At 47.3% G+C, this 23,062-nt stretch overlaps 2 protein-coding genes across 2 annotated transcripts in view; one reads left to right on the top strand and one right to left on the bottom strand.

Moving 5' to 3' along the window:
• Window positions 1–919, top strand: part of GSG1 (germ cell associated 1) — a 22,149-nt gene extending 21,230 nt beyond the window's left edge. The window contains 1 exon segment of the mRNA XM_034645323.1: window positions 360–919. Within this exon segment, the coding sequence (XP_034501214.1) occupies window positions 360–705 (346 nt within the window). The 3' untranslated portion in view covers window positions 706–919.
• A 736-nt stretch (window positions 920–1,655) lies between these two features.
• FAM234B (family with sequence similarity 234 member B) overlaps window positions 1,656–23,062 on the bottom strand; it is a 33,767-nt gene continuing 12,360 nt past the window's right edge. The window contains exons 3-13 of the mRNA XM_019798303.2: window positions 20,611–20,709; window positions 18,054–18,242; window positions 16,888–17,018; window positions 13,132–13,279; window positions 12,626–12,767; window positions 11,475–11,618; window positions 11,222–11,303; window positions 8,193–8,348; window positions 6,751–6,868; window positions 4,991–5,211; window positions 1,656–4,395 (exon numbers count right to left, since the gene is read on the bottom strand). Coding sequence (XP_019653862.1) covers window positions 4,390–4,395; window positions 4,991–5,211; window positions 6,751–6,868; window positions 8,193–8,348; window positions 11,222–11,303; window positions 11,475–11,618; window positions 12,626–12,767; window positions 13,132–13,279; window positions 16,888–17,018; window positions 18,054–18,242; window positions 20,611–20,709 — 1,436 coding nt within the window. The 3' untranslated portion in view covers window positions 1,656–4,389. The remainder of the gene's footprint in view (window positions 4,396–4,990; window positions 5,212–6,750; window positions 6,869–8,192; window positions 8,349–11,221; window positions 11,304–11,474; window positions 11,619–12,625; window positions 12,768–13,131; window positions 13,280–16,887; window positions 17,019–18,053; window positions 18,243–20,610; window positions 20,710–23,062) is intronic.

The raw sequence follows: 23,062 nt of genomic DNA, 5'->3' as shown, positions 1-23,062 counted from the left end.
TGTGTGTGTGTGTGCATGTTATATGTATATAGAAAAGGCACACCAGGAATAAAAGAGCAGAGTGCTGACGACTAATCGATCCAGTGCAAATGAATCTTTTAAACTCCTAGTCTGACTTGCAACACTCAAGAGTCATTCTCTCTGACTACAAAGCAGAACATATCCCACCAAGACAGACCAAATTCAGGCCTCTGGCGCACACAGCTTCCCCACAGCACGGTGGAAAGGAGCATCGGGCGGTCCCTGAATCCCTAAGGGGCAGCAGCCTCGTTTACTAGGAGGAAGGGATCGCGGAATTCTTCCCTCGGACCTGTACCTGGGTCAGATTCTGACCGTCCATTTTTTTGGTTCATCCCTAGCACGGCCTGGCTTTCCTTCAGCTGCTGCATGGCATCGGCGGTCACCACCTTAAACATGTACACCAAGCTGGTGCTGGGGTTCCAGCGGAAGCACAGTAAGGGCTTCAAAGGAAAGCTGAGTTGCCTGCCGCTCCATCACCAGAGCTTCCTGGAGCCGCCGTCCTGCGCGGCCCCCACGGGGGGTCCTCTGACCAGCTGCCACCAGCACCGCCAGCAGCCCGTCCGCTCTCTCTTGGAAGGAGTTGACTTCTACTCGGAGCTACACCACAAGGGATTTCGGCAAGGACCCAGCCAAAGGCTCAAGGAGGAGGCGGCTGGGGCATCCGTAGAGGAAGAACCGTGCTAGTAGTTGGGTTTGGAGGGCAGGCTGAACCCAACCTTACATGTTCGTTTGCTATCAACACGTACTGAAGCCACAGTCTGTCTCTAGAACGTGGTTTTCGCAGGCACGGAACAAGAGTATCGCAAAGCGCGGGGCAGGTCCAAACGGGTGCGTGCCCGGGCGCCACTGCCCCGCCTCCTTCCCGGCTCTTCCCTTCCCTTCCCGTGTCTCGTTTCACCACCCGNCTGGTTTTCGCAGGCACGGAACAAGAGTATCGCAAAGCGCGGGGCAGGTCCAAACGGGTGAGTGCCCGGGCGCCACTGCCCCGCCTCCTTCCCGGCTCTTCCCTTCCCTTCCCGTGTCTCGTTTCACCACCCGCCTGTCTCCCGCGTTCAGGATCACCCCCTCTCCTTTACTGATTGCTTGTTATGTGCCAGGTTCTGGGCTCTGCAGCAGAGATGAAAAGAGAAGTAAAATCCAGTTCCTGCCCTTTAGGGGTTAACCCGTCTAGTCCTCTGGGATCTGGAGGAATGCGGGTGGGCAACTCGGTAGTCATGGTGGCTCAGCCTTCCATGGTGCACTTGAATTTTCCTGGAAGGCACAGAATGGGAGACAAAGGCCCTCCTGGGAGAGTGGACATGTGGGACAGATGTCCTCCACACTGCCTGTTACAGTGCCCTGCACCCACATAGTAGGGACCCAGTGGAAGTTTAAATACTAACCTGGAAGCCACCAGCAGACTAGTATACACGAGAAGGCCCCCACAGCATGGAGGGACAGGTCCGCTTCCAGAAATGGTCCACTGAAGTTATTCGTAGGGGATTTATGGTAAGGGGCACTTCCCTGATGAACAAGGCCACAGCATACACTCCTCTCTGGAACTCCAACTCATCCACCCACTTGTCCTTCCTCTTTGCCGTAAGGGAAAACAAACCATCATGAAGGCTGAGAAGAATGAGAATGACACAAATGTGTTTCCTATACATTGTATTTATTTGTTCTGCAACAATTCACATTTTAAATAGTGCTTCCTGACGTTATACCAGCTGGCTCTTCTGTAGTATGGGCAATAAAAGTAGCCATTCACATTCAAGGGGGTTGGTATCAGCATACCTGACTGGGAGGGGGAGGAGAGAGCATCTGGGGGCTGGGGGGGACGCTGTCTAGGGTGGAAGGGGCTGTAAAGATAGTGAGGAGGAGAGCTCGGGAGAAGGAAGATCCTTGTACCCGCACAAGTCACAGCTATCCCTAAGTGGCGTCACACTGGCCTTGCTGGGGTGGGGGAAGGAAGGAGCTCTTCCTATCTTAGATGTCTGCTTGGATGGATGCCTACAAGGAGAAGGAAGTGTAGGGACACACCTGACACACTAGCACCCACGCTGGTCACATGAAGCTTCTGCAATCCTTGGCCACCATTCTAACCCTCTGCCCGGGCTGCAGGAGGAAGGGGAAAACTACAGCCTGTCCTGTGTCTAGCAAAAATGGATTCAAACTTACCAGAGTCAAAACAATCTACGCTAAGTTAGTTTGTAAACACACCGTGAAGAATTTAAGAACTGATGCCCTTCTAGCTTCCACTGATTTCTGGGACTCACCCGGCATAAACACCATCTTCTGCCCAAGAGGATCCCACCCCCCAGATCGGGCCCTCAGTAAACGACTTTGCGTTTTACCCCTCTACCTAACGTGGCCTTCCCAGAAAGCCTCAACGCGGTGAAGAACGAGGGTGAGGCGTAGCTGGCTCAGCCCGGGCCACAGGACCACAAGTCAAGTTGTAGCTATTCAGTCAACTATGAATTAGTCCTTAGAATCCTCTACCGGACCAAACCAGATCCTAGGCTCTTCTACCCAAGCAGATTCAAACTCTAGAAGTGAATCTAGAATCATCCCTATCCTCTGGGATATCCTCTAATTGTCCCCCCAAGTTTACAAAAAGCTGGACCCACACATGCTTCCCAAAGTGTTGAAACCGAATTTGCTTTCAGGGCCTTAAGGGCAAGGGAGTGCCTAGAAATGTGGCAGGCCAATCTGCTATTGCTACCAATCTCCTGCTATGTCATAATGCCTACCATTGGGCAAGTAATACACATCCCTTCAAATCCGGGATCCCTAAATTTCTGTAATCTCTAAATTTTTCTGGACTCCCTTTATTAATACATGCTAAAAAGATACAGGCCCAAGTAAAGACAGAACCTGAGTTGCACTCGGGTATGACCTATCAAAATTATTCAAGAAGAAAAGCAGTTCTCCACTGGCTAACGTGGGATTTTCTGCTATATAAACAATGACCTAGAAGTTTAGGAGAGAACTTAATAGAAGTAACATATTTATGGAAGAAGGGAGAAGTAAGCACTAGAGATAATTCTAAAGAACTTAAGCAATTATAAAAGAGTATTTACATAGGCAATTTCTCAAAATACAGCACTTCAAAGGCTCTGCAAGGAAGGAAATGGTTGCATACGGGACTCGAGGAGCAAGAATAAAACTCCAGAAACAGCTTTGCTCTCATGCAAGCAAAGCAAAAATCTCTCTGACTAAAAGAGGGCAGGGGCGCCTCGGTGGCACAGCAGTTAAGCGTCTGCCTTCGGCTCAGGGCGTGATCCCGGCGTTCTGGGATCCAGCCCCCACATCAGGCTCCTCTGCCGAGAGCCTGCTTCTTCCTCTCCCACTCCCCCTGCTTGTGTCCCCTCTCTCGCTGGCTGTCTCTCTGTCAAATAAATAAAATCTTAAAAAAATAAAAATAAAAAAAATAAAAGAGGGCAAATGAGAGGCAGTACAGAGGACAGCTCATAGGAGATGCTAAGAGAGCAGAGTGGAGATGAGGCAGGGATAAGGCTACCTGCCTGAATAGTTCCTGACTTCACAGACCTAGGGCAATACACACACACACGAGCACTTCCGAAGTGACTGCAGGGAAAAGGTCATGATGGGCAGGCCAATCAGGACCACACGATAGCACAGGGACCATGTCAGGGGCTGCCCACAGACTCTGCTGCTCTTGCTCCCCTTCCAAGAGGAATGTGGTGGTGGGGACGGTCACCACGTGTGTAGAGATGGAAAGGTCGTGAGGTGGGAGGCTATGGAAGATAAAAGATGAAAATGTGCAGATCGTTCCCCCACCCTCCCACTGTCTGTGTGTCTCCCTGGCGCTAGGATGGCGAATAAGCCAAGGTACAGGTGGTGAGAGAACACGGAGGGAAAGGACGAGTGGCCCTGATCAGAGGCAGGGCACCTGGAAGTCTCAAAACAACCAGACAAACTGGGTGTATTTCAGAAGAACAAGAAACTGGGTCCCTGGAGCTTAGAACAGATCTAGAAACGATTTCTTCACAATACCAATACGTACATACATGTGGCATAACGCAAAACAAAATGTTCCAGGGAAGAACCTCACCGGAATTTCCCAGCAGCAGTTCATAAATTAGACACACAAAAAATAAACCATAAGATTCACATTTCCAAACTCTCCAAGGAGTGCCTAGAGGGGGTTAATGCAGGGACTGAAAAGGTAGCTCAGATCCCCAGCCAAGTGGATCGTGCCGTCATCAGAGAACTCCAACACACCCTCCAAAGTGCTTTGCAACAATCACGCAGAGGTGGTGAAATGAGGTTGAAGTCTTCCTTCTCGCCAAAGAATTGACTTGACGCTGCCGGGAGAGAGACAGTATCACTCTGTTCACTTCTTCTGAAACGGAAGATTCCATCGGACTATATCTAGGGGAAAGAGTACAGGTATCAACGACTTTCATTTTTTTCATGACAGAGAAATGGAGGAAACCCAAAGGTCAGGCTATTTCTCTATCTTCTGTCCTCTGATCTAGCCCTGATTGCTCGTAAGTCCTTCCAGAAAGATCCAGAGACTGTTCTTCTCCATGATAAACTCTTGAACATTGAACTAGACCACACAGTATTGGAGGGCTGGGAGGTTAGCATTTTGAGCAAGATCGTTCTTCGGAGAATGTAACTGCCCTGTGCTGTGTGATGTTAGCACCACTAGCCCCTACCCAGAAAACACCAGTCATATCCACACCCCTCAGTCACTGAGACAACAGACACCATGACTCCACATTTCCAAGTGTCTCCTAAGGGGGATGGTACCATTCCCAGCTAAAAACAACTGAGGACCATTTCTGAATGGTCATCAAGCACCCTAAGAAAACAGTGCCGCTCTCGAACAACTGGTTCTTGACACCCAGCTAACCAAGAAGGCTCCTCCTCCCCTCTACTTTCTAGGGAACAAAGTTGGAGTTGGTAGCATTTGCCCCAAACCCTTAGGAGTAATCAAACGTATCTTTCAGAAGAGATTCACCTGGTGGGGCGGATCAACAAACTTTATCCTAGAGAGGAATCTTCGCAGCTCCCCACGGCCAATTTTGGGGGTGGTGTCCTCGAGTTGGACCACCTGGCCTTCCATCAGCGCCCACCGTAGACTAAGCTTACTGACTACCAGGGGTGCTGGATGGCCTTCGGAGCTTGGCCCTGTTGTCCTGGTAACATAAAAGGCATCTTTCCAGAGGTCGTTAATTCCAACTGAGGAAGGACAAAAACAAGAGCAATTAACGAGGACAGAAAACTTCTGTTAACAGGACACTGGCTTGACTCAGCAACTAGATTCATGCATTCATTTACTCCCTCATTCATTCATACACGAAGTTCACTGAGCACATAAACACACGGCACTGAGCTACACAGGAGCGCACAGTGGGCAATGACAGGGTGCCGGCAAAACAGCACATTCCTCTCGGTCTTTGGACCTTTCCTTTTCTGAAGCTGTTTCTAAGAAAGCCCCAAATCAGGAAATGAGATATGCCAACTGTGCTGACAACTTGGTAGAATGTGAGCACAGCAGACCAGAACTTCTGAGAATTCCCAGACTGTCGGTACAGTCACAGAAGCTACCTGCCTCGCCAGTGCTTGTTTTGTCTTATCCTTAAAACAGGTGTTGTACTAAAAAGGGTCTCGATTCCTACTTACCACTATTTAATGCTCACTGAATAATAATTTATGCTAGTACTGAGAAACAACTCATTTAGATCCAACCACAGGATTCTGCAGGATGACGCCTCCCTCACCCCGCCCCCCACACAAAGCCAGGGGGCAGGGGTTCTTGCAAATTCCAGATGAGCTGTTCTTCCCAATGTATCCCAACTAATTGAGAGTCACAAGCACCAGCTTTAAGTTGAAGACAAATGAGTTCATACAGAGAGAGCAAGCCTTTGAATGGAAAAGTGGCCCATCTGGTCTTCCTCCCCTCACATCCCTCCCAGCAAGAACTGCAGACTCCCTCAGGCCAGAGTGAGGCAAAGGATCTCTGAGGAGGAGACCGTCAGAGGCTTCCAGACCAGGAGGCAGCACTGGCGGAGTTTCCAGAGCTTTGACTGCCTGGATGGCAGGTCTCTAATATTTGACCCAAATTTTGCTATGCGGTGTTATTTACATACATACATAAAGTTGAAGGCTACTTCCAAAAGGTTAATAGGGTAATGAGTGGTCAGGTTCCATGCGATCTTTCTTTTTCCTTTGACTTTTCTCTTGGCAGCCACTTCTACGCACTAGGCATGCGTACTCGTACGAGCCAGAAGAAAGTCTCCACTGATCCTAAACCAGTGTCCTGGAGACAACACGCTACCTCCATCATGTTCCTCACAGTTTATTCCACAGCCTCAGCTCCTGGAGGGTCAAGCAACTGGGCTTACTTATATTCGTTCCCAGCACCCGGCACGGTGGCCGACACACAGATGATGCTCGACGAACGTCTGCTGAACGAGTGGCTGTGCGAATCACGTCCACCTGAGAACCCTGTGAGACCGGGGCTGCACCTGCCCTCAGCTCTCAGCCTAAGAGGACCGGGTTCTCAGCCTGCGAGCCTGGCGCTCCTCCCAGAGGGAGCACTCTGGCAATGGCCCTGAGCACCAGGGATGCATGGGAGTGGCTCAACTGCCCCCGCCATGTCGTCTGAAGGCACGCATCCCTCCCTCCCTCTGTGAGACAATGGCATCCCCACACACACAGCCAGTGCACCTTCTCCCCTCGTCTGTGCACACGGCCCCCACTGTCACTGGGACTCACCCTCTGAAGCTGTCACTGTGCCCGTGGCATTGGCCAGATCCAGAAGAAGAGAGGGGAATGCTGGATGCAGGAGGTAAAGGTGGTGAAGGCTGGGTGGCCCAGTTCCTGGGATGACATCCTGCCAATGAGAAGCAAAAGGGAAGAATGTAGGTAACTCTACATTCCCACATGTGATGGCCCTCCAGTGAAAGGGACAGAGGAGAACGCAGTGATTTCTCATTCCTCTCAGATGCTATGACCTGACCCCCAACTACAAGCATGTGTTTGAGAGAAACTCCCATATACAAGAAACACTTCAGAGAGCTCAAAACAGACTCATCACTAACTTCTTCAAACCAGTAGAGCTAGAAATTGCATTCTCCCTTATGAGAAAAAAAAGAATGGAAATATGCATGCCCCGGGGGGGGGACCCCAGCCTTCTGCCTGTGGCAGTATTAGAACACTGGGTCATCTCTTGCAGTAGGTGGGGCTTCGTGGAAGCAAAATGTACATATGAAAAGACATCTCCTCTCACCGGATATTAAAGCCAATTGCAAGTATTTAGCTAAAATCACAAAAATCTTCTTAGGGGTGCCTAGGTGGCTCAGTCAGTTAAGGGTCTGCCTTCAGCTCAGGTCATGATCCCAGAGTCCTGGGATTGAGTCCCACATCAGGCTCCCTGCTTAGTGGGGAGTCTGCTTCTCCCTCTCCTTCTGCCCCTCCCCCTTCTTGTGCTCGCAGGCTCTCTCTCTCTCTCTCTCTCTCTATCTCAAATAAATAAATATATAAAATCTTAAAAAAAAAAAGGTATGTTTCATTGAACCAACTCAGGATGGATCTTATCAAAAACTCCCAAGCACCTAGAAGAGGTGGCAGCCTCACCAACCCCATTACAATACTGCAGGATAGCATTTAAGACTTTCGAAAACCTGCCTTCTGGCATCAGACCTTCTCTCCTATAGCCCCCCCAGGTGAACCTCAACCTCCGCCTCGTCCATGTGCTCTCCAACTGCCTGGCCATCCCTGCCCCACACCGTTTCTGCAGACTCAGTTTATTCGCCTCGAAGCCCAGCCTCGCCCGCCATGAAAGCTCCTCTGCCCATTCCAGACCAGTCACAGTGCCTTCTCTTTGACTGTAGCACATGGGAAGCATCTGGAAATCTGGACCTAGTGTCTTGAGAGGACTTATCCTCTATCTAGCCTCCCGCCGTCAGCAGCCGGTGGCCAGGGGCTGCGGGCAGTGTTCAGAGCGCTCGGCTGAAAGGCAAGGCCAGGGCGAGCAGAGCTCAGGAGGAAGCAGGTTCCAGCTCTGCCCACTCGGGTGCTGCCGTGTTTGACCCCCACCCCCTGGGAAGCGTGGCTGCCCCACTAACCGCTCCAGGCCCAGTCAGCCCCGCAGAGCAGCTGTCATCTCCCCAAGGGACAAAAGGACCCCCGGCCCCATGCCCGCCAGGCTCACTCACAGAACTGGAAGACACTCCTGACATCCCTTCAGCCCAGAAGAGGAAGACAGACTTCTGGTCTGAAGTAACTGCCGAGGTGGCTGGCGTCTCTTTCATGTGACAGGGAGCACTGTAACTCCAGGAAATGGAGCCTGAGTCTCCATCCACCACCATCATCTGCAAAAGAGGAGACAGTGAGTACAGCCCACCTTCAGAAAGGTGGCAGGCTGGGGCGCCTGGGTGGCTCGGTCAGCGCGGCAACCGACTCTTGATTTCGGCTCAGGTCGTGATCTCAGGGTTGCGAGATGGAGCCCCACGTCGGGCTCTGCACCGGGCACGGAGCCTGCTCAAGCTTCTCTCTCTCCCTCTCCTTCTGCCCCTCCCCCCACCCCCTCTCTTAAAAATAAGGCAGCAGGCCAAGAAAACACACAAAAGAATGAAAACCCACAAATATTAACAGGTTGAGCTTATTACATGTGAACAAACTGGGCGTTCAGAGAGCATTAAACAGCGATGAGGGACCAGACCTGGTTTTCTGCAGCCCTGGTCCCCATTTTGTAGAGTTTAAAGGTCTGCTGAATTCTCAGGTGGGAAGGGGACGTGATAAATCATTCGATCCACCTCTTGTTCTACAGAGGATAGAATGGCGGCTCGGGGATGGGCTGGAACTCAGGACTGTTCGGTGTCTGTGGCAGTCCTGGCGCAGAGAGTGCAGCCCTTTGGAGGGGAGGCGCTGCAACCAGACGCCCACAGCAGCACCTCCTTCCCTCCCACACCCGCAGCGCCCACGGAGGGGACAGTGACTGAGTGGACACCTGTCCTAGGCGCCATGCTACAAGCTCTATGGGTTCGACTCCTGGGTGTCACGCGTAGTCCCTCACCCCCAGGCTGGCCTCAAATTCAAAAGAGCACATCGAGACAGGCAAACAAATGAACCAAGAGAAAATACATTCCTCAGCTGCATCTCTTCACAGGATAATGAAGGGACCAAGCTCGTAATTCCTGGTCACACTTCTATCTCCTTTTCACCCCAATTACCTCGTATCTCACAGTTTTAGAGCCTCTCCTTGGCCCAAATCCACAAGAAACTCCCCACCCACCTCCAGCCCGTCTTTATGGCCCCTTCCCTCAGTCTCTGGTCTTTGCTAAGGGGAAGGACTGCACGCCTGTCAGCAACCACTTCCCTACTCTTCCAGCCTCCCGGTCTGCCCTTCTGTGGCCTGCTCAGACTCTGCCACGCAAAAGGTCCTGGCGCCACCTGGAGGGACAGACTGCCCCCAGCCAGCAGTTCAAGATGCCCTTCTGTGGTTTGGGAGAAAAGTCTTGAGACACCACACTAAAAAACTGTATCCAGTCAAACACACATTATTTAACTGTCATGATAACCCTAGGAAGACAGGTGATGCTATCACCCCGCTTTATAGTTACGTGAGAGTATGTAGTTTGCCCAAGGCCACCGATAAGTAGTGGAGCCAGGATTAAATTCCAGGTCCAGACCCGCAGCATCTCAGCTCTTAATCAAGCTATGTACGCCCTCTCCCTTAAACCTGCTGGGAATGCCAATGACAATGGCAATCTCTACCTGAAATTCTTTTGAAACACAATCGGACATTGCATCTTTCCTACACAGCACTGCCGGAAGACTCTCCCTGAAGTGATGCCTTTATCATCAGATCTGTCCTCCGCTCAGGACCAAATAACCCTATCACCTCCCAATCGTCACCTAAATGCTGCAGCCCTGCTTTTCAGGGCCTTCCATCAGCTGAGCTCACTCGGATCTCTCTGGTGGAAATGCCCCTCGGCCTCTCCTTATATATCGATCCAGCAAACCACTTCTCTGCTTTCATGATGTGAACATCTAGCCCACAACCAGCACGAAGCAACTCTTGACTCCCTTCACTGTCTGCTCCCCACACCCCCGTGGCATTGTGCGGACCTCCATTACAGCACCCAGCACACGTGGCAGAGCTGTGAGCCTACAGGCACCCCAGTGACTACGAACGACACGAGACCGGGGGCTTGTCTTCATCGTTGCTGTGTCTCCAAAGACATTATCGGTGCATCTGCACGGAACGTGGCAGACATTAGAGGCGATGATTAAGTGTTAGGCTCGGTCCCAGGGAACAGTGTGCAATATATAAATACATATTTTACAGTGAAGATAAACCAAAGAGCTAGGTTAATTATGAAAAAGAAATCTTAAAAACTCTAATTCTCCTTGTAATAATGAAAACTGGGGGCGCCTGGGTGGCTCAGTCAGTTAAGCATCCAGCTCTTGATTTCGGCTCCGGTCGTGATCTCAGGGTGGTGAGATCGAGCCCCGCATCGGCTCCTCGCTGGGTACAGACTCTGCTTGAGATTCTCCCTCCCGCTCTCTGTCTGCCCCTCCCCATGCTCGGTGTGGACGTGCATGCTCTCGCTCGCTCTCTCTCAAATAAATCTTCAAAAAAAAAAAAAAAAAAAAAAAAAAAATGAAAACTATCTATCCAATCATTATGTCTTCACAATATGCAACCTCACGTAAAATCAGAAGGACCTATTCAGTGTCCCTGGAACATGCATGACCTCTGGTGTTGGTGTTCCTGACCCAACAGGCCTTCCCATCCCCCTGCTCATATAAGTATAATTCAACTTTCAAGGTTCGGCTCATCATCTTTCCCTCCCTTACTAAGTCCTCCATAACAACCCAGCGACCCCAGATACCCTGCCTTCTCTGAAATCTTAGGAAGCTATGTACTGAAGTAAGAAGTTTATTTACGCCTGTCTTTCCCCACCAAGAGACTTCAGAAGGTTCTTGCTGCCTAACTGTAAGTTAAGAATTCAGAAGAGGGAATTCACGTACAGGAAGGAGGTTAGCTGGGAAAGCTTCCAATGCTATAGATTTTAGCACTAAAGTGTGAGTCTTCATTTTATCCAACAGCTAGGCTTTGAGTTCTCTGAAGGAAGGGACCACATCTTAGGTCCTTACTTCTCACAGTGCCTAGCGTATGGCTGGACACAAGAAATGCACTTTATAGATTCTTTCATTGATTTCAGTCCCAGAGTTTTACCTTTTTCATCCCAACTCCATCCTGTATCTGGAGAAGGAAGTCTAAGGTCTGATCATCAGTAAAATACCCGGGCGTAGGCTGGCTGCAAAGGAGAACAAAGCCATCAGTAGTGAAGCCGCAGAAGAGGAAAACCAGGACTTCTTTCTCCCTCTTCTCCTGCACCACCCCCAACGTCAAGCAATTGCTCTGGGCAATTTTTAAACGTGGGAAAGCAGATCAAAACAGCAACCCTTAGGAGGAGCCCACGGCAAACCTGTGCAGGCCTTGCAGGCTCAGTGTCCAGGAAGGGGTAAGATTTTGCCCCCGAAGCAGGACGAGGCCTTGTCTGGTCATAATCAGGAGGTTGCTGCAGTTGGAGTCAGGTGCCTCCACCATCTGCAGTAGCTCAACACCATCGCTGAATTAAACAGGACCCAACAGTCAGTCTCCCGCTTGGATGAGATTCCGGACCCACAAGCTGGGGCTCTTTCTCTCGGGGTACATGTTTCTATATACTCCTGTATTCACCTCCCACCATTATCTGATTCAAGGGGGGCACTCTGTCATTCCAGTCAAGTCTCATTTTAGAAAGCAAGAATCCCTGGAAAATTCATGCAAGTTCAAAAGGAACTCCCAGGAGAAGGGCTGCGGAGCCAGATCTCTCACTTCGGATACTCTGGGCATGATAACAGAGCTAAGGATAATGGCAGGGAAGCGGAGGGAGACCTGAGACTGTCCCCAAGCTTGGACAGCAACATGTGGTCTACACTGCATCGAATTATTTCTTTTTCTGGACAACTGGGACCATTCGATTTAACACCTGCCCAATTGACTGGAACAATGCGATACCACCTGAGAAAATGCTAGAAAATGATCTGACACTTCTGATAGAAGAGAATGAAGACCACCCAGGCCTGAGGTTAAATGGGTGAAATCCACTGCATGGACAGGTGACATGTTTTTGATTAAGAAATAAACAAGAATAAAAGATAAGAGTTCATGGCTACTAGCCTTGCTCCTGCCAAAATGATTCTTCAACTAAGAGAAAAACACAGAAAAAGAGTAGGGCAGATACTTCAGCCCACTTTTACAAGCAGGTTTTTTACATAAATCTCTCTCCCTGCCTGAAGGTCTCCCCATCTCAGCCTGCCCTGCTCTGACTCCGAACACTCAACAAATAGCCTTCTTTGCAGTCTATGTGCAGAGTGACCACAAATCATGATCACCAACACAGCTTTCAGCATGTTATGTTACCAAGAAAAGAACGTCTCTACCTCACCAGATCGGAAGATGGTATATTAAGGCTGGCACTGTCTCCCCCCAAACCTCGGCCCCTTTATTCACCGGCCCGAGCAAATGTGGAGACTCCACGGCTCGTGAGATCTCAGGAGACTCAACTGTGTCAAGGTCAGACATCTGCCCTACCTGTAAATGTCAATGAGCTCGGACAGGTTGATGGATCTTCGCTTCTCCCATTCTGGCTCTTCTATCTGCAGAGAAGGTGGTAAGCTGTCTCGATTTTGGGCCTGAACAAAAATGTCCCGCAGGGCGACAGCTTGGATATTTCCTAGCACCACAGGAAGAACCAACACTGAGAAGCTGAATTTACTAGAACTCTCCCAGGGTGAGGATCTGAGCGAGAGACACAGAGCCTGATCAGATGGGTCTCACAGGGCCCACCCAGACTGGTCCAACACGGAGTGGGGAAGGGATGGAGCAGACGCTGGACCAAGAGACTTCTCTTTGGAGAAGGCAGCCGGGGAAAGCAGAGTTAATAACCGGCAATGGTGGGGGGAGAGCGAGAGGCCCCGGGGACAGGAGGTGGTGAAAGGGCTGGTGTCAGCAATTCCCGAGCTTTCGCTCTGTCTCAAAACGGAGGCCTACCACACACACAGATGGGGAACAGCAGCAAGACTAGCTTTGCTTCTTACCAAAGCCAAACAGGATGTAGACAGCCCCATTTGTGGTGACATAAACCTGAGGGCCAATCAGATTCCCCACTCCCACGATGCTATACTTCACGGGCCGGCCCATTGGACTCCCCGTCCGGCCGGACACCAGCAGAAAGCACAGATCTGGCTGAAGAAGGGAAAAAATGGAGTCAGTAGATGCCGTGTCGTTTCCTAACCAACCAGTTTCTCCAGAAGTTGCTACTTTCTCATTAGCTAAGGGTTCAGAAACCCTTCCCAAAGTCGGAAAGCACAAAGCCAAACCTGCTTCACTTTCTCCCCCCGGAAGCAAGAAAATGAAGCCAACATTCCCATTCCCTTGGTAGATATGTGCAAAAACCATCTTTGTGGTAGCCCAGGCAGTTTTTCTGAAGCTCGGTTGTTGCTTGATGAACAGTCTTCTGAGGCACAGAATTCTAGCCCAGAGCTAACTACAGGACAGCTGACTCCCGGGTCTCTACTCTCCTACTCAGAAATCCAGTAATATTTGGTCCCAGCTAAAATCAATACAGGCAGCCTCTCGCATCATAACATTACATGGTTAGCCTGCCTGGCTGCTATCAATCTTACTCTCAAGCAGAGATCAGCAAACCTGTCCTGTGAAGAGCCAAATGGTAAATACTGTTGGTTTTGCAAGCCCGATGATTTCTGAAGCAACTAGTTGACCACCATAGCATGAAAGCAACCGTGGATAATTATAAAAGAATAGGCATGACTGTGCTCCAATGAAACTTTATTTACAAAAACAAGCAGTGGGCCAAATTTGGCCTACAGGTCACAGTTTGCCAACCCCTGCTCTAGAGGGTTTTATTTAGAGTAGAGTCACTAGTTGGGAAATATGAGAATTGTAGTGACATCCTGACTTCAGTAAAGATTTGACAAAGTTTAGCATCACGAATTCTTTTGGACAAGATAAAAAGATACGGTTTTCAGTGTACCCAGAGTGAGTCAATGCCAATCCAGAGGGAGATTTTTGTGGTATGTCACAACACTCTACTATTGTCCCATTCCTACTGATCATTCTCATCAAAGACTTGAATGAATAGCTTATCTCAAGCTTATCACAAAGCTGAAAGGGATAGCTAATACGCTGTATGACAAACTCAAAATTCAAAGAAGTCTTAGGCTTGGAAGATGAGTCAAAATCTGAAAGAAGAAATGGGGCCATTAATTAATTGATTAATTAAACTGTGTGGGTGCTCTGATTATAAACAAAAACTAAATCTTAGAAAGACTATCACAATCTTCAGCTGCATTAATAGAAATATAAAGCCTATATCAAAAGAAGTAACAATTTCCTTACGTTGAGGTAACTGGTTAGGGTACCATTTTCAGATACAGGTACAACATTTTAAAAGAAACATGGATAAAATGGAGTGCAAAGAGAAAGAGCGAGAAAGAGAGGGATCTAGGCTTCATGTTGCATGGGGGACAGTATAAGAAATTGGGGGTACTTAGCCTTGCAAGTAGCAGGCTTAGTGGAATGAGACTAAGGCTAATGGGCTTCTACGCAGAAAGAGGATTAGACTCGTTCAAAGTAGCCAAAGCCGAAACAGTCAGTAGAAGCTATGAGAAAGCAAATTCACCAATATCACAGAGTTCTCTAGACTGGACCAAAAGTGAAATGAACTGTCTTACTAATCAGTGATATTCCCATTAGCCTGAGGACTCAAGGAGAGTATGGGTGCCAATGCATCTGGAATACTGCATAGAGATTATAACATGGTGTGAGGGGGTCAACCACATGGCTTTTGAGGTCCCTTCCCACTAATGTTCTAGACCAAATCAGTTGCTCTAACCCCAAACCATCAGTTCCTCTGTCTCAAGCCCACCTCACTCTAAACCCAGATCTAAGAATGCAATCAGTCTAAATCATAGATCTAATATGTTCCATTACTTAAGAAGAGAGAGCCTTCCATCTAGAGCTCAGAGTAAACCACAGCTTAGGCTCCCCAGGTTCTTTGTGGCTGGCATTAGAGGTCAAAACAGGGCAGTATAAAGGTGAGGCTACTGCTCTAAACCCATTGCTTCTCTAACATTTTTTTTAGTACTATCACTTTTCAGACAGAATGGAGACTATTCATACCTCTACACTATGTGTAAATAAGTAAATTCTGTGAGGCAAGCTGGACAGGACACTTTTTTTGCTGTTTGGTTAAGAGGAAGAAAAAAAAAAAAAGCAGAGTAGGGAATTCCTCCAACAGAGGCTGCCTCACTGTGGAGGGTCCCTAAAAGCCTGAACCTCTAGCCTGTCAACCACCACTGGCTAAGAAGAAGCCAATAGGGTATGAAGGCCAAGATTTTCAAACTTGCTCAGGATATAGAAAATTGTTCAATTTCTGGCTATGCCTCTGCTAACCATACTTCATTAAATCATTAAAAAGAAACTCCCCATACTTCCCACGTTTAGGACCTTCAGATAATCACTCCCCGGTGGATGCAGTTACTGAAATTTTCCCTAGACCTTGGTCTCTTTATTCACAATGACTGGGATAAAAAAAAGATTATGTAACTATTTGTCAAGTTTTTGGTTCAATCTACTTTGAGACCAACTTGCTAGTGGAAGGAAAACTAACAGAAAGTACCCTTTGAACTACCTAGCCTTCAGAAATTTACCTTACTTCTTTGTTCTCATCTTACAAAGTATCACCAGATGTACTCGACCACTGCGCCCAAAACCTGTGCCTGGAGAAGCACTTTCCGTTTGTTTACGGTGCTCCCGGCAGGAAACCAGAAACTACTGATAGATTTCATTCTATTCAAAGTCATTTTAGTTGCAGATTTTATCACTCTACTCCAGTATATGCATTACAAAAATCACAACAGCAAACACAAGGTCTTTTAAAATTAAAATAAGCTACCAAATGAAGCAAAATGATCTATATTCACATTTTCCCACAAATTATTTACCAATTATTCAATTCTTTCATCCACAAGCATTTCCTGGCAAACACACAGAAGTCTGAGAAAAAGTCTTAAAGGAACTTTGAAACAAGCTCGAAGAAAAGTGCTGGGAGTAAAAACTTAAAATGGAGATAAGGGTGGTCATTAATGTTTTCTTTCCTGTGATTTAGGAAGGAAAACTCCTATTATTTGGTCTGTGCACAGGATAACGAGTTCCAGCACACGGGAGCTCCAGCAAAGCATAATCAAGGAGCGTGATCTAAGGACAAGTATACTAGACTCAAAGTCTGTATTGTCATAGCCCATGTTACAACTATTCTTTCTTAGGCTACTGTTGTTATTACTTATTCAACATAGGATGTTTCCCATATATATTTTATGAACTGTCTTATTGTTTTATATAAAGGCTAAGTATAGATAATATGACTAACAATACACCCACATGGTGAAAATAGGCACTACTATAGGTACTTCAAATATGTTAGCTCCTACTTTCACAATAACCCTGTTCATAGATAGAACGTTCCCATGTTACATCCTGGAGAGATTCCATGGCTTGCCCAAGGCCACAGAGCTACAGTGGAGCAGGAATTTAAACACAGACCTCTCTGGCTCCGAAGCTTCACCATGCCACAATCAATGGGAACATAATGAGACTGCCGGGAAAATGAGTTCATGATGGCAATTTATTCATTAAATCTCCCAGAGAGAATTTTCTTAAACCCAAGCCCTTGTAAAAAGGTTTCAAGCAGCATTTATAATAACAATACTAGGAACTGACTGAAATTGAAGCACTTCCTCTGAGAAACAGAGACCATTTCACGTAGAACATACCTGCAATTCCCCAATGGCCAGAACGACAAGATCTCTAACGCCATCTTCATCCAAGTCCGGCAACACCACCCCTGGGGCAGCCAGGGTACCATTGGATAAGTAATTTGGGTTTAAAGTCCAAATGGCTTTCCCTGGGGGGGGCACAAATAGGCTGATCACAATGACGGCTTTTGGCCTCTGGAAAAGGCAGATGCAATGCTCCCGGGTCAGAAAAGAGAAACTCAGTGGGCAAACGATAGATAGCAACCCCTTTTTCTTTTAATCTTACTGGGGATGAAGGGAGCAGGGGGTGTGAGCTGAAATCCTCCAGTGTCTGACTAATAAGCCCATGTAATAACTTCACACCTAGGTTTTTTAGATAAAATGGAGGCGCTGAAGTCTCTCCAAGAAAGAGGAGTCCACTTGTCTGAGGCAGAGGAATGGATCTGTTAGAGATTATTACAAAATTAAGGAACCATCCAGGGGCAGCGAACCAGACCAACTCTCTCTCCTACCACATGTTCAAACGCGCAGGGAAATCATAGGAGGTTTTCAAAATGGCTTCAGCTCTGCAGTTAATTCACATTTAAATTTTTTTTACTCAGAACTACCCCGCTACCAAATTCCAACCTCTAAAACTAGGAAGGTTGCTATGTATTCAGCTTCGGTCAAGTCCAAAGCATTAACAAGCAGTACACTCATGGTTTTGTATGGGGCCTTCGTTATATTTGATTCTTTCTCATTCTTCATGTCATGGATGTCTAAATATAGTAAGAAGTTAAAAGGCCGAATCAACATGCATCAACAAACCTCAGTTTCTTCCCTGACCTTTTTCTAAGTGATTAATGGCCAAGTTTACACATGGACCCATCTATATCAAATAGGAAGAGACAAAGCACAGCTGTCTTTTGTAACAGAGTAGGAGGACTACTTAGAAACCAAAAGCCTCAGGGTAGTTTCTGTTTGGGTAACTCAGTTTAGCCCCATCCTATCACCAAACAGGTTTAACCATGATCTATTACTCAACCTATTCAAACTCTTTCTCTGTTTACCTTAAATCCACCTTCCAAAGTAGCAAAATCAGACTTTCCACCTTGTGAGAGTGGAAAGGTCCCCTCCATACGAGATTGTTCTGATCCGAGATTAACAGCTCACTGGAACAGAGACTTTTGTGGAATGATCTTTACCTGACGTCGCATTGAATGCACTGAACATTTTATGTGTCCCTGTCACAAGGCAGATGGTTTCAGCCATGCTTCCTGGCATCAGATCCAAACACATAATGTCCCGGGCCTCCTCGGGGAGGGGACTCGACCAGAGTGTGCTGCCATTCATCCCCGAAAGGCACACGAGAACAGCAGCTGGCTTTGAGACACCTAAAAGCACACAAGAGACACAACAAAGGAAAGGAGAGAAGGTAACAGTCCAGGTGGAGCAGGAAGCCAGAAAACCACAAGTAAATGGTGCTGAGGCAGCAACTCGCACCCGTGTATTCCACAGCCTTCCATATTCCTGGCACCAAGTCTGAACAACAGGGTACCTATCATATCTGCTTAACACATTCCTCGTGTCAGACGAGATGCTGTGGACCTCTTCCAGGCCACGCTTGCTTACGTGTCTGTCACCTCAGCCCCCACTAAATAGTCATATCCTGAAGGATAAAGACTACCACATTCATTTCTGTAGTCTCAGTGCCTCGCAAAGCACCTAGCACATACAGCAACCAAGCAATCATTTGCTGAATAAAGACAGGAGCAAAATCCAGAATATGGGAAGTCATTGTTGAGAACAACAACAACGACGAAATCAAGAGGGAAGGGCGTGCTCGGAAAAGTGAGACCGATCTGGAACATGTACAGAGCAGGGAGTAAAGAAATACCTGAATTCTAATTGTTGCTGGCAAGTGCTTCCTGAAAGCACCAAAAGTAAATATTTTAAAAATAAACCTGAAGATTACAGTTTAGCAATGATTAGTAGGTCTTCCTGGTCTAGAATCCCATGGAATCGGCTGATACAGCTTCAGCAGTTTCCCAAGAATACTTGGGAAAACTTAAGGGCCAAGGACATGAACTCCAGAGACAGTCTCTCAGCTACACCGTTTGGATCCCAGCTCTACCATCTACCAGGTATGGAACTTTGAGCCCCTTCCTTAACCTCCCTATGTCTCGGTTTCCCCATCTGCAAATAGGGGTAATAATATCAGTCTACCCCTAATTAAGAATTATATGGAGGGATAAATTCATTCCTAACATTTGTTATGTACTTACACTAGTGCTTTGTCTACAGGAAGTACCATATATTAGCTCTATTATTTTTATAATCTGTAACCAAATCAGGCTGGTCCGTATTGTGTCCAAACACATAGCCTTGCCATACGAGTCCATACCAAATGATTTTTTAAAAATCTCTGAATCTAAAAGTGGATGGGAAAAATTTTTGCTTCGAAGGTTAATGAGTCAGAGGCAGAAAAAAAATGTAATTAAAGTCGATTAAAGTCAAAAGTCAACCTTCGAGGCTGAAGGTCCTCTCTGTAAACAGATCTATTCCTAAATCTCTTCTACATATTACACAAGACTCAGGAAGGTACTTCTAATAACACCAGAGAAGCAGGCAGCCTACAATTCTCCAAAACGTACCTGGACTATCCCAGGGCCTGGATGATTAAAAAGTGGCTACTAGGGCATCCTCAGCCTCGAACCACAGTTATTGTGTCAGTTTAGAGACTGCAGGCTTCACCCACTTTAATGGATGCTGCAGGACAAACCACGAGCCCCAGGTACCTATGTTGAAAATGCAACCTCCTTTTTTTTTTTCTTCTTCAGTTGATGTGTATCAGCACACTCAATCAGGGTAAGTTGGGTAAGGTTTAATAAAGAGATTATTTACAAAGATATGGTCAGGGTGTAGACAAACCATGCGGGATAGCACAGTCCCTCAGAACTATAATCGCTTCCAGGCCCAAAGAGACAGGAGAGGAAGTGATTCCTGAAATCCAGAAAAAGAAAGTCCACCTTAAGAGAGGATGTGACCTATGATCAAGGATGTAGCCTGCCTGAGGTCACCCTGGTGGGGAGGGAGCCAAGGGAATAAAAACCCTCTCCTCACTCTCTTCCTCTCCTCCAATTTCTTGCCTATGCTCCCTATTGGCCAAACCCAACTGGAAATTGGCAGGCAAGGGAGCCTGTTGACATAATGCATGCTGGTCAGCCTTCCAAAGCAGACAGCAGGATGGAGAGGAGAGAGAGAGAAGAGTAAACAGAAGCAATAAAAAGAGAGCACCCGGCCACAGTAATGTGGGTAAAAATATTTCAGAACACGAACAAGAAGTTTTCTACTGGGGATGGGAAGGTAGGATTGTGTCAACATTTACTGTAATCTAAGAAGCAATGGAAAATTGGCTGGGAGAAAACACAAGAACCTTAAGAACCATTGCTGTTCATTGCAAGTGTGTGGACAAGTCACTTCTTCTCTGGATCTCCCTTTCTTCACAGGACTGGGTGACTACTAAATATTCCTCTCAGCTACGGCTCTCCATGATTTCTTTAAAGGAGCTTTACTTACATGCAGGAGCTTTCTGATAAAGTTTGTCATGTATGACAGACCCATGATGACTTTCTCTTCACTCCAGACCCTTTTCCACAGTGCCCTTCAGGAGACAACCCTGATGTTTTCTCTTAGCTCACAGCCCCTCCAATCAGTGAGCTTCTCCTGTAGCAGCCTCTAAAAGACGTGCATGTCTCTTACCGATTGCACTCCCGTTCCTTGAAGTTACAAAGGAGAGAAGGACATCACGCAGGCCGTCTCCATTCACATCAGCCAATTCCAATGGAGACAGGTCCCCACCTGATAAACACATAAAAAACAAAAAAAGTCCTGAGTTAAGTCACCACAAACCAGTTCTCTGCTGCATGTTAGAAAGGGAACTGACACATGGCACTGCCAGCACCTTTATAAAAACCAGGCAGACTCCTGGTTGCTAGACACAATTCTGCCTATTCCTCTAAGAATACCTAAACTCCCTGCATATTACAGAGAAAACAAATGTAAGAAGACTCTAGAAGGTGGAGAGGAGGTAGGCTGGCTGGGGATTGCAAAGCCCACAGAATGACAAGGTGATGGCTCCTCTGGGTTTTCTTCTGGCCTCATATGTCCAGACAAGGTGCTACAGAAGCTGGCAGCCCAGAAATGCCAACAGGTACAGACAAAAAAGGCCCAAGAAAAGCTTGCTCCTCTAGCCATAGGTGCAAGAGGGGAACAGCATAACAAGACAGAAATAAGTTTTAGATGGTAACTGTTCTACTCCAACCAAACGCCACACCGATAGAACTGTGGCCCCACCCCCAGCCCTACAACAAAGCCTAAGTGGGAGCCTAGACTTCTACCCTCCATCTCCCAACCAGGGTCATGTCAGAGAAGGCCAGGTGGGGAGCCAGGACTTTCCTCCCCACCTAGGGTCCTCCACATGTAAGAGAAGCCTACAGTTCTACCCCACCTGCCCTTAATGAGGCAGCCCCTCACCCCTGCCAGAGTGGTGTCAGCAGAGGCCTAGCAGGGAGCCTGGACTTCCAGCCCGGGCAGTGACAAGGTAGACAGTGCTGTCCTGCCCCTCGACAGTGTAGAGTCAGAGGATGCCTGCCAAATACGGAGAGAACTCACCGCGTGGCTGGTGGAAGTGTAAGTTGGTATAACCACTCTGGAGAGTAATTTAACATAAACTACCAGGATTGAACACGCACACACCCAACGACCTAGCCTTATCAGTCATAAGTCAGCGCCCGCGAGAAATTCTTACATGTTGCATCACGAAGCATGCACGAGAATCTTCCTAATAGCATTATTTATTTTTTAAAAAACGGAAGCCACCAAAATGTTCGTCAACAGTGAAATGGATCAATAAGTCATGGGATACTCATACCATGGGAAATGAGACAGTGGTAACAATGAATAAACTCTAGTTACAGTGCATCAATACTGATGAATCTCAAAAAAATGCTTTTATAAACATGCTAAATAAAAAGCAAGTCACAGAAGACTGCTTAATTACACTTATATAAATTTCAAAATAGGCAAAATTATTTTACCATGTGGTAAAACTTTAACAAAAAGTAAAGAAATAATGACACAAAACTCAGGACAGTAGAACTCTTTGGCAGGAAGACATAGCTTTGGTGAGGAGGGACACATGGGGGTTTCAAAGGTATTTATAATGTCCTATTTCTTTTTTTTTTTTTTTTTTAAGATTTACTTATTTGAGAGAGAGAGAGAGGGAAAGAGAGCAGGAGTGGTAGGGGCAGGGACAGAGGGAGAGGAAGGGAGAGAATCCTCTAGCAGACTCCCCACCAAACATGGAGCCCAACAAGGGGCTTGATCCCAGGACCTTGAGATCATGACTGCACTGAAATCAAGAGCCTGACACTTAACTGACTGAGCCACCCAGGCACCCAAATGTCCCACTTCTTTAACTTGGTGGTGGGTATACCAACAATTTGTTCCTAGTCTTTATACCGTATACAAATATTATAAGAGCTCACTTAGAACCATCAAAAAAAGGGGGGGTGCCTGGGTAATTCAGTCAGCTAAGCATCAGCCTTTGGCTCAGGTCATGATCCCAGGGTCCTGGGATTGAGCCCCACGTTGAGCCCCACGTCAGGCTCCCTGCTCAGCAGGACCCTGCTTCTCCCTCTCCTCCCTGCTCATGCTCTCTCTTGCTATCTCCGCTCTCTCTCTCAAATAAATAAAATCTTTTAAAAAAAGGAGAAGAACCATCAAAAAAGGAAGGGAGAGATCCCCTATGTGCTGGGAGCATACCGTAAGTCACATCTACTCAGTTTTGCCTTGAGAGACAGTAACAGTGAGAACACAGAAGTCATCCAAAGCTCAGTCAACTAGGATCAGTGACGTGTCAGTGGTAAAATAGTTCTAGATCAAGATGATGTAGGGGTCTGGGAGTATTGTAGGGGAGGGAAAATTTCTCCTCTACCCTCTTAGGATTTCTAGCTGGGACTGAGTAACAAAACAGAAAACCAGATAACTGATTAAGAAGACAGATTAACAAAAGGAAAGCATTCAAGTCTATTTAATAAGATTTGCCATGTCCATGGGAGCCCTGACAGAACATAAAGGCCTGCGGCAGAGGTGGTGAGGTCTCAGGGCTTCTGTACTCCTTGAACAAAGAGCGGCAGCCCTGGAAAGGGAA

Source organism: Ailuropoda melanoleuca, chromosome 16 (assembly GCF_002007445.2).
Source record: "Ailuropoda melanoleuca isolate Jingjing chromosome 16, ASM200744v2, whole genome shotgun sequence".
NCBI lineage: Eukaryota > Metazoa > Chordata > Mammalia > Carnivora > Ursidae > Ailuropoda > Ailuropoda melanoleuca.
Note: the sequence above shows the minus strand (reverse complement) of the source record. Positions and strands in the feature narration are given on the sequence as shown.